The sequence below is a fragment of the Coloeus monedula genome, assembly GCF_965178545.1.
Source record: "Coloeus monedula genome assembly, chromosome: 1".
Lineage (NCBI taxonomy): Eukaryota > Metazoa > Chordata > Aves > Passeriformes > Corvidae > Coloeus > Coloeus monedula.
Window position 1 is genome coordinate 81,607,780 of NC_138781.1, and position 12,047 is coordinate 81,619,826.

The following is a 12,047-nucleotide window of genomic DNA, read 5'->3' on the forward strand; positions in this document are numbered from 1 at the left end:
ACTATTGGTAACTGTTTTCCTGGAAAAAGGAAAATCTGTAGATGAAATGGTAGAGAAGTTGTCCAGCATTTGGATAGTAAACTCTGGTAGGTGACTGACTATACCAATTGAATGGCTGTGTTTTTGTTTTATGCAACTACAAAATAAAATAAAATCATTGTGCATCTATAACCTTTTAATCTTCAATGATCCCACAATGTTGAAACGGACAAGTTCCTCTCAAGCTAGAAATTATTTGCAAACTATGCTACAGAAATGTATAGTTACAGCATTTCAATGTCATAGAATAGCGGGGGGGAAGTGTCTGTTCCTGGAAGTAGCCTCTTATTCTATGTTTAGGTAGCAAATAAATAGGGCTGAATTGATTCCTAGAACATTTTAAGAAAAAACCACAAACTTTAATTCACATTTGTTTACCTTTCCACATGAACACAAATACGGTAGTTTAGTTACTTTTAACATTAATGTCTGAATAATTATGAACATACAACTAGCTCCAGCTTGATTTTATTACAATATTCAGCTTCAAAATTATCCAGGTATCCTCATACTTAATTTGTTAATATATTTATCTATGAGACTGTATGCACTTGGTCTTTTCAGAGAGCAGAAGACACTATATTTAAGTATGCAGACATATTTGCATACAATTTTACAAAGTCTCCAGTAGAGATACAAACAGCAGCTCTTGGTGTCCAAGTTAGTGTGGCACAAATGAATGAAGAGTTTCTCAAAAAGTGAAGAAACCAAATCTATGAAGGCTTGCATGCTTAGTTTGCTGGACCTGAAGTGAGACTCCATGACTTCAGATACTTCTAACTCAAGTGTACACTGAGGGTGTGCCCATTAACAAATATTTCTGTGCAATGGAAATTGATCTAAGAGGCTAAATAAGTATAACTGAGGAACTGATGTCCATGCCATATGTATTTGGGAAATCTTATTTCAGATTAGCTCTGGCCCGGTCTCTGAGACTACATGCCTATTAGCAGTCAGAATAAATCAGATGTGCTGCTAAAGCACATCTCCTGGTTTAGTTTCATCTGAAGAAATCTAGTTAGCATGCTCTGAAACTCTTCTATAAGGCAAATCAAAGTGTAACAAGTGAAGGAGATCAAGAGCTTCAATTCAAAAACATACTTCTCATCTCCACTAAATGTGAAATTGAACACCCCAGAGTGGAGGCGATACCTCAGTGGTTAATTTAGATGAGAATCTGCTTTCACATGCAGAGTTGTGTGAGAGCAGCCTGGTCTGTTTTGTTCTGTTCTGTTCTTATTATTCTGTTATTTTAATGATGGACTAAAGGAGCCTGTAGAAAGATGTGTCTGCATAAGGATAAACAAATGGAATGAAGTCTGAGACTTTACTATCTTACAATCTTACACTTACTGATTTCTTATGGGAAGTGTTTGGCAGTGATAGCAAAGATTTATCATTAAATGTCTTTAAAAATACAGTAAAATGAAAAAATCACTTGTCTCCATCCTATCTGTGCAGTACTTATGCATTTTGTTTTCTCAAAAAGGTTGCTCATAATTTATCCCACCTAGTGATGTGCTAGAAACTGTGATTTTATTCTTCTAATGGTGTTTATTATTAGAATAAAAATAATTGTCTTTTGAACTCATCTTTCTATTTTTCATCCCCAACAAGGTTCTAGTAGTTATTTCGAGATCTTTGATGCCTTCCAATAGCTAGATTTCTTTTTATTCTTCAAGCAACTTTTTTTGATATGGGGGCATTTATACAAGTTATTTTGAATACTTCAGCATTCATTTGTATTGTGGATGAAGATAATCCTGAAGTCCATAAATTTGTGTTATTCAGAAATCAATATCCAACTTGGGTTCTATGTGTGTGAACATATGTAAATATGCATGCTATGTAGTTACTATTTATGTTTACATCCTGTGTAGCTTCTATTTAGGTTTGTATGTATGTAATTACTTAGCACATAAATATATAACGAATTTTTTTTTCCAAATTAGTGTAACAATTTTTAATTAAAAAATGATATTATGATAATAGATGGAGAAAATGTTATTAATATCTCAATTTTAGAATGTGAGATTATAGGTTTTTAAAATGTATTTGAAAATATTTATCAGAAAATTGTATTTGTTGCAAGTTAATGTTTCTTTTCCTGTGTATACAGGTACATCGGTCCTACAGGTGACAGCCACAGATGCAGATGACCCCACATATGGAAACAGTGCCAGAGTAGTGTATAGTATTCTTCAGGGACAGCCATATTTCTCTGTTGACCCCAAAACAGGTGGGTATTTTATATTTCTGTTGATATGATTTAGCTAATACGTTGCAGTTAATTAAGTCTGGTAGGTTAAATGCGACGTACACAATGCAGGTATGTAGATTTCTTTTCTTGTTCATTTTGTTGACTCCTTTTTGCTTTAGCACTCTGAAATTTATAAGTTGCTATGTTTTGCTGAGTACTAAAATGAGCCTGCTGTGTACAGAATTAATTCTGCATCATGTCATGATGTGAGCCATTCAGCCAAACTGGAATAGCACTCTTTCATCTTTTCAAGCCTCTGTTTAGGAAGTGACTCAAGTATGCCTAACACATTATGATTTTCAGTGCTTTGTTTTGCCTGAAGGATAGACTTGGGAGGATTATTGAATGTGTGCCTCAACACATATACCACAATAAATTGTTATAATTCATGTTTTTATAAAACTGCAGGATAGCCATTCAACTGAAAATTTATTCTATGATTGGAAAACTAGAATGAACTGAAATATTTATGCATCACCCTTTTCTTTTTTTCCACAAAGTGTAAGTTATGTATAATGTATCCAAACTGTTTTATTTAAAGAGAGAAGAAATCTCTTTTGGGAATGAGAGGTGTTGCTAGTTTTGGATTTTTTGAAGAGAATTATTATGATAATGATATTAATATGATTATACATTTTTAGTGTGTATTTGAAGACCTCAATAATGAGTAAATATAATATAAGAAAGTGTATTTTTTTTATAATTTTTTTAACTGTTTCTCCCTTTCTATATCAAAGCTTTAATACTGAGGGGGAAAAATGAAACACACTGAACATTGTATCTTTCACTAGTTAATTGCAGGGAATAATAATGGCTTTTAAAATGTGCAGATGTGAATTCAGCATAGTGTAAATAGTTTTCATTTTAATATGTTTGCATTTAAGTTTCTTGGCTTGTGTCCACTGATCTCTGTGGCACTTGGAGGTGTACCCTTGCTTCATTACAAGAGAATTGTATCTGTGCCATCTCAGAGAGCTTTGAGGTCAGTGCTGCTTTGATTACGAGACTGAACTCCGTGGCCTCAGAGGAGGGTCTCTCAAACTAAAATATTCTATAAGTTTGTGAGCTCATGTTAGAAATGCACAGAATGGAAAATCACTGCTACAGTCCTCACGCTCCCCTTGCCCTTGTGATACTTAGAAATACAACCCTAGTTTGTATTTCTAAATCGGTTTAGCCACTCTGAAGCAATGGCCTGCATTTTTTATTTTTATAATGGTGTAGAACTTGCAGTCTGGAGCTGCTCTTCAGTCAGTGAAAAATCATAATGGATATTCTCTGTATCAAGTCTGCATCACACATGAAATAGTATTGCTATAATGAAACAACTGGTGGTAGTGTATTTTCACTCCTCAAGCCTTAGGCTTTGACAGCGATTTAATAACACTTTATGAACTTAAACTCTTTTTGATATTTCTCTAGAATATGAAAATTATTCTGATACCATAGTCTATGAAAATGGGAAAATGAGGTAAATAGGGCAGTAGCAAAAACACAGGAGAAAGCTTTTTGTTTTTATATGTTGCTTTTTCAGAATTGTAGAATAACAATTTAATTTGGCATGATAAAAGGGGAAGAAGCAGAATATTGGAAAAGATGGGAAAGTCTTGAAGAATAAAATTTTTCACTATGAAATTTCACTTTGAATTTTTGGGGTTTAGGACTCATTTTTTAAAACATCACTCTTCTGAATTTGCAAGCATTGCTGCGACCTACTTTTCCTAATACCTCAACTGTTCAATTCCAGCTTAACTATACTTTATCTGTAAGTCTTCTGAATTTACACTTACATGCACAAGCTTCCTTTACAACAAAGGAGGTCCAAAAGAGGGAAAAAGGGAAGGAGAAAGGTCCCAGCATTAATGACAGAATGCTGTTTATGAAGCCTAAGGATTTCATATCATGATCAGTAAAAGTTTTCTGAGCAATCAGAAGCAGATATCAATGAGTGTTAATACTCATCTTAAGAAGTCTGCTACTTCTAGCTTAGTACTGCCTATACTTGGTTTTAAATGACTTAATATCTGAAGACTTTAAAGTTATGGATTTTTAGAAGCTTAGGTTAGAATAGTTTAAATAAGATTGTAGTATAAGGCTATAGAATTTATACATTTAAAGAATAATAAGGGAACAGCCCCAAATTACAAACTCTGAAGAAGGAAAAAAGTGTATTCTTGGCAGAACAACTTTGTCAGCTTATCTGATAAAAAGCTCTTCTCCACTCACTCAAAGTGGGACAGTGTTGGAGTCCCTTCCCCCTGCCATGTGGTCCTGGGAGAGGGGCCCTGGGGGGGAGGCACGGGGTTTCCCTGCCCCTGATCAGCCTCATTCCCCATTGGTTGTTCTGTGTTCCCCTGCGCGAGCAAGGACCCTCGGGTCCCGTGATTGCCACAGTTTTCCTCGGCGTCCTCAGCCATGTGGCTGGGAAAATAAATATCTCTCTGAAAACATCTATCAAGAATTGGTCCATATATTTCTTTTCCACGGGCCTCGTTGTCTGATACACGTGTTGCAGTATCCCCACTGTAATAAATGGTGGATAATGCAGGCAGAACAATCCCCGATCCCTAAGGACAGCGACTGATTTGTGACTAAACTCTGGATTTCTATTCTTGTTTTCGTTTTGCTGTTCCATCTCTAAACTATGGAGGAACCGCGGAAAGACTCTTGGCTCTCAGAGCCGCATATGGACATTTATCTTAAACTTGAAAAGATTCTTGAACAACGATTTGTAAATTTTAGATTAATTCAAGCTCAAAAGGAACTGAAACATTTCCTTGCATGGTTGTTTAAGAAGTTTTTCTATGTTTCTTGGGATTTGATTCTTACCACAGACTTTTGGAAGACTGTTTGGACACAGTTAATTTCTGAGTCAAAATATATGCCAATGGAAGAATATTTTCATGAATATTATTTAATTACCGAGACTGTTGAACAATGTCAGCTGTGTCCTTGCCAAGTTAAAACTCCTTCAGGGACCATGCGACCCAGGCCACGTGGACCGAGCGCTCTGCGAGGAGCAGCGAGGCAGTTTCTGCGCGCAAGCGGAGCGACGCGAGCCGCAGTGTTGGCAGCGGAGCAAGGCACGGTGGCAGCAGCGCAACCCGGTGGTGCCCACCTGGCCCAGCGCAGTGCGTGGCGGAGCGAGCCCCGTGAGAGGGGTGATGTGCGGGCAGCAGCCAGTGGCAGTGGCGGTGGCGGTGGAGTGGAGCCGTGCCCAGCTGAAACACACGCTGGAGCAGGGCACGGGGGAGTCATTGCTCGGAGGCCCGGCCGAGACATGGGCGCGGCCCCAGGCAGCGGCAGCACAGCTGCGACCAGAGGAGGCAGCGGCACGCGGGGAGCTGAGCAGCGTGGCCCGGCCCAGCCCACACAGCCCCGAATGCAGCCCCGGGAAGAAGAAGTAGTAGAGTTCAAAATTGTGCAAGGTAGAAAAAGGTTACAAGCAGCAGAGGTCACTGGGCCTGATGGTGTTTTTGTGAAAGGCAATAGATATGCTAAAAATCGTAGTCATGTTAGACAATATCGCTGTTATAAACAGTCCTTACGGTCTCCCTTTCCTAATCCCACCTTTCCCTTTTACCCTATATATGATTACCCCCGGTGTATTCCCAATCCATTTCTTCACCCATGGTTTTCCTCACAAAACCATGCTTTTGCCAATTGTTTCCCCAAAAATCCCTTTCCAATGTCAAGTGGGGGATGAAGAGGGGGAGGGAAGAAATTAACTATTGTTGTTTAGAGTTCCAACAGGCAAAAATAGAAGAAACCCTTTCCTGCCTCAGTTTGCTCAGCACCATTTCCTGGCCATGCCCTGTCCTCTATCAACAGTCTGTTCTGTGTTTCCTTATGCTCCATTTCTAACTCCATTTCCCGAGTAAAAGGTCTCTCTCTTGTATGCATGTGTGCATGGAGATAAATTTAAGTACTAGCAGCTGGAGCAGGACCATGAGTCAAAAGGGTCTGTGTGTCTGTTGCCAGCAAACTGTGTGTGTATTACACGGGTGTCTATGCCAGTATGGGATCACTACAGGGTCTCAGGATGGAATAGCCAGAAAGCTGGATGAGTGGCTTGGGTGATGGATATCCATTTGGCCAAAAGTCCAGACCAGAAAGCTCAGGAGTCAGCTGCAGGAGCCAAGATTAGTCTAGAGCAACTGTATGGTATGTGGTTTGAGAGCCCTATTTGTAGCTGTGTGTCTCTGTGCATGAGGCAAGGGGAGACCAGGGCACCAGGAACCAGTAGGATGGCATTAGGAACTGAGGGCCCAAGGGGTCCAGGTACTGTTACTGGATGTATTCAGTGTGTAAGGCTGTGGGGGATCAGTAAGTGTGCTGGGTTGAGTGGGGGTGTGTGATTATGTCCAGGATTAAAAGGGGGTCTGTACCTGGAGCTGGAGGGGAGCTGAAGGCCCCAGAGTTTTATGTCCAGATGGCACCAAGTGAAAAGTCCAGGTGTTAGCTACTGGATAGACCAAGTGTGGCAAGTTACAGGAGCAATCCATGCTGAGTATGTGAGTACATTTCCAATTATAAATCATCCTTCCTCCTGGTCAGCTGGAAAAGAATGAGGTTGTTTGTGCTGTTTGTGTTTGAGTACTGAGTGGTTCTAGTTGTGTGTCACCCATTGCGTGTTGCATCTGTGTATGTGCCTTGTGGGAACACTGCTTGACCTCACACTGCTTCTAAATCGTGGATTAAAAATAAGGAGGTACAGCAACCTCATCTCCATCAGGCTGCCAACAATCTAGTTTATCAGTTTCTTGGCTCTAGGACTTGTGTTTTGCTTTGTTTTGTTTTCCGCTGGGTAAAAATTATTAAGTCTCTGCATAGAAATTTGCTGCAACTATGTAATTTTGGCTGTGAATGTCAAAACTATTTTCCATGCATAACCTAAAGTTTTAAGACTTTCAAAATCCTTTGATTTTGAATGGCTTTCTAGGAATTGCTCTGTATTTGTGGTTATTATTTACTTTGGTAATTAGCTGTGGAGTGTAATAATAACTAGTCATGTAATTAATAATTACTTGTAATAGCCACTACTGATTCCTATTTTTTTTTCCTACCCAACTGCAGCAAAGCACTCACTCAATTTATAAATATGTACTAATAATGTTGGAAAAAGAGAGGGAAGAAGTCAATGTCTAGATCTTAGGTATATTTGCAAAGATTATGCAGATAGGATTATATGTTTTCTTAAATCAGAATATTCAGGGAACCCCAGAAAACATGAAATGCTTCTCTGTAAAAAGAAAATAAAACAAAAAGTGAAGTTATTAGTGAGAAATAGAGCAAATAATTTATTTAGATACTTAGTGTTAATAAGGATTATCCCTTCTCTTACTCCCGCATTTTCATGTATACATCCCCCCACTGCTACCTGTCTTCAAACTTTGAGCATCTTTTGAAATGCCCAAATGTACATGAAATCTTTTCCTGGGAGTTTGAATTGCAAATTCAATATTCTGCCTTTCCCAAGCCATTTGATCCCAAGCCATTTCCCAAGTCTTTTGATCCATAAACTTGATTTATGGTCTGTCCTTGCTTGTTCTTTGCTTACGTTGAGTGCGGCTTATCAAAGACCAACAGCCAACATTTGCCTGGTAACTCAGCACCAGGAGCTTTTTTTTATTTTTCCTGAGGAAACCTCAAATTAGCCTATGTGCTTTTTGTTGCAGCTATAGCAGCCCACTTCCTATTGCTACAGGCTTTGGGAATGAAAATGAAACCTGTAGTACAATTCTACTGCTTACATGGTAAATCCTGTCTGGGGTATGTTAGTTCCACACAACTCTTCCCAGGTGCATCAGTCTTTCTGAACAGAATATACAAAGTGAAGAAATGTGTAGGGCATATGTCCTTTCAAGGCAGCAGTTCTGCTGCAGCTGTTATAAAATTAGAGATAAAACCTCCATTCACTGCAGTTTTGAATTCAAGTGTAGACATTGACAGGACAGGAGACTCATTTGTCATTGAATTGAACGTGAAAAAACCTTAGATATTTGTATTTATAATGTTCTGTTGTTGCAGCAACAATATTACAAAGATCTTAGTCATGTATTGTTTGGTTTTTGTTTTACGTTAAGATACTAAATAATAAAGAAATAAGTATTTCCATTTATCAAAGAATGTCACTGCAAATTAGTCCATGCTAATAATGAAGTGTGAGAAGAGTGTCAATCTCTTTCTGCTTTCTGTCTTCACAAAAATAGCTTCAAGGATCCCTACAAGAAATGACCTATTCACTGATTATCTTTGGTTCCTGACTGAGAGCACAATACAAATGATAAATAAACATAGTTAATGTCTGAATAGATACTTCCAAATGTAGAGATGAGCCTCATAAACCCCAGTTAACTACCCCGGGAGTTCGAGACTTTTGTCCATATCTGGAACTCTTCTTACACCTTTTTGGAAGTTCTCGGCCATAGTTCATATGGGAATGACAGATTTGGTAGCATTAAATAATTAGAGTGTAAATTTAAAGTTGCATGTGTATTGCTCTGCAAGACAAGAAAAATATATTGTTTATCAAGTTATTCACAAGTTTAATACTGCTAAACAAGCATGAATACTTAAAAATATAATTATGTAATGGAATCTATTAAAACAAAGTTCTTTTAGTATTGAGATAATAATTGTTGGTTTAATGGATTAAGGCCTACCTCATCTCCTTATTATAGACAAGATAATTTATATTGATATAAAGACAAATTGAATAAACTTTCCAGTTCAAAAGAGAAGAGCACTCTTTTCATGCTTTAGTAGAACAGCCTGTCATGATATCCCAGATAAGAATCTACTGTGCTAATTGAAATAATGATAAGGTATTCCATGACTCTGTGTCCCTGAGTACACAGAAAATCATATCAGTTAAGAAAAAAATGTCAGAAATCAATTTCTGTCACTTTCTTGAACAAGAATTTTTACTTTTCCTATTAAGAGTTCTTACTTTTTTTAGTTGAAATATCTTAGTAACATCTGTTTAAAATGAGCATGTTTAGTTTACTAGGGTTGGTGATTCCCTGCTGAAATGCAGATTAGTTCATATTGGACTGCTAAGTGAGTATGAAAATTAAGTGTATTTAACTGTCTCATTGCTTCCTGCTCAGGGGCTCCAATATAAATTTAAATGACCTTACAGGGCTATACTAAGTATCTTACATACATTGAATGCTTCTGCTCTGGAGGAATACCTTACGACAACCCCCAAAATCCACAACTAAGACACCACAGACAGTTCCCAGGTTCCTGTACTAGTCTTAAAGTAAGCTTAACCTCGTCTATCACAGTTTTTGCACATGGGCTTTCAAACTGTTTTTGGCACCGTGTATGTAAAGGGCAATGAAGCTGGTGAAGGGTCTGGAACACAAGTCTTATGAGGAACTGCTGAGGGAGATGATGCTGTCCTGTCTGGAGAAAAGGAGGCTCAGAAGAAACCTTATTGCTTTCTACAACTACCTGAAAGGAGGTAGAAGATAGCAAGATGGAGGTCTGTCTCTTCTCACAAGTAACATGTCATAGGACAAGAAGTAATGTCCCCAAAGTGCCCAGGCAAGCTTTAGGTTGGATATTAGGAAAAATTTAAGGGTTGTCAAGCATAAAATTTTGCTAATGACATGTTCTGTTTGAGCTAGATAAGGAAATATCCATGATGAAACTCTGGAATTCCACATGTGATTGCATTGCAGAACACTTATTTATAGCTATTGGTGAAAACTCCAACTTAATGATATGTGATTGGTTTCTACTCAGTATCAAGAGGCAGTCATAGTGAAGAATGAGTTTGAAAGTTTAGTTATTTTAATAAGTAATACATCTTGCCAACAGTGTGTAGGATTAAAATAACTTTATTTTGTGCATGGGTACTGAAATTTTGTTGAAGTTCTAAGAGCTGTATTTCATACTGAGGTTTTTGTATGCTTGATTACCCTCAAGGAATTTCTGAAATGTTGTAACAGAAATTGCATCTCTAGTCTAGACCTTTTTCAATGTCTACTCTTCACTGACAAGAGAATCACTAGAAATTCAAACTCAAAATTTGAAAGAGTCTTACATTTTTTTTCTAATTCCACCAGGTACTGTACAGTGCACTCCTCTGTTCCTGAAGGAACAGAAATATGTGCTTCATCTAAAAATATTGTCATGAACACTTGTTTGAGAGTGTCATCTGTCAGTTCTCAGCTAAGAGTAAATATTGAATGTCCTTTGTTTTCAATTTTAAGTAAATATTGGATTTTCTACACCTACAGTTTTTACACTTTTAAGAAGCTTCTCTGAACAATGGACTTAATTCTCACAGTTTTCTGTTGTGTTCAAAATATTGATATATTCTTACAGCTTTCCCAAGAGTCATTCAAAGAATAACTCGGGGCATCAGAGAGATAGGCAGAACAATCTACTGTTTCTTTTAGATTTCTAAGGATTCCATTTTGGTACCGTTGTAGACTTTATGAGGGCATTGGCACAACTAAAAACCTTGTTGCTTAGACCTTGTTTTCCACTATCACAGTAACAATCAGAAAGTCCTTTGTTAATCAAAAGAGTGCAAAGAGGAGGGGCAAAATGTTCTGTGCAACCTAGCTTCATTTCTCTTATGGTGACAGATGTTTTCTGGTACATCATCCTTCCTATGTATCCTGATACAATTTCTGGCATCCACCTTCAGGAAACTTTGTCGTCTACCTGCTGGAGAAAGCTTTGCAGGGCAGAAGATGGATTGATCACTCATCAGGAACAGTGTCCTGGCACTGTATTTTCTTTGCTTGATATCTACCAACACTCTCTCTCCCAGAATCAATCATATAGTTAAAAAGGACAGGCATAGGAGACAGACAAGGTGGGGAAAATTTTTTGCCTGATGTTCTAACCTTGTTTTTCTTCTTCAGTGAGATGGACTATGTGTGTTGGAGATTGATTTCAGAAGTAGGAAAGAAACTTTGGTTGTTCCTCTTTTGTTTGTTTCTGTGTTTGTTATTCTTTCACCATCTGGTGGTATGAACATCTACTGTGGAAAATCTCTGCTGCTCTTCAGCAACAAGTTGTTCTAAAATAATAAAAAAAAAAAATAAAAGACAAAAAAACCCCATGTGTTTCTGTAGCCATTAATTGGCAATAGGCAAGTTCCCAGATTATAATATCATCTTGGCTTCCTAACCAGGACTACTGTACTGTGTTCCTTTTTTTAGTAGTCATGTGTTTATTTATATATGTATATATTTTTAACCTTTCATCTGAAAATACACAAATATATTTTTCACTTAAAACGTAATGATATCTTATTCAGGACTAAGCCCAGTAGACAGCTCAGTCACACACAGTCACTTACTCACTCCCCACAAAATGGAATGGGGGAGAGAACAGGAGTGATACAAGTGAGATAAATACTTTTTAATAGGGAACGTAAAAGTCATGTACACAAGCAAGAGAAAGCAAGGAATTCATTCACCTCTTCCCATGGGCAGGCTGTTGTTCAGCCCTCCTCAGGAAAGCAGAGCTCCATCACACATTACAGTGACCTGGGACAGCAAATGCCACCAATCCAAGGGCCCTTTGTTTCTCCTTCTTCCCCCCACTTTGTCGTTGATTGTGATTTCGTGTGATGTGGGATGTCCCTTGGGTCAGCTGTCCCAGCTGTGTCCCTTCCAAGCTTCTTGTACACCCCCAGCCTTCTCACCAGTGGAGTGGTGTGAGAAGCAGAAAAGTCCTTGTTGTTGTGTAAGCACTACTTGACAAGGCTAAAACATCC

At 38.1% G+C, this 12,047-nt stretch overlaps 1 protein-coding gene across 1 annotated transcript in view; it reads left to right on the plus strand.

Moving 5' to 3' along the window:
* CDH18 (cadherin 18) overlaps positions 1–12,047 on the plus strand; it is a gene marked incomplete at both ends in the record, with an annotated part of 166,875 nt that overhangs the window by 39,098 nt on the left and 115,730 nt on the right. Inside the window, one exon of the mRNA XM_082295385.1 lies at positions 2,159–2,278. Coding sequence (XP_082151511.1) covers positions 2,159–2,278 — 120 coding nt within the window. The remainder of the gene's footprint in view (positions 1–2,158; positions 2,279–12,047) is intronic.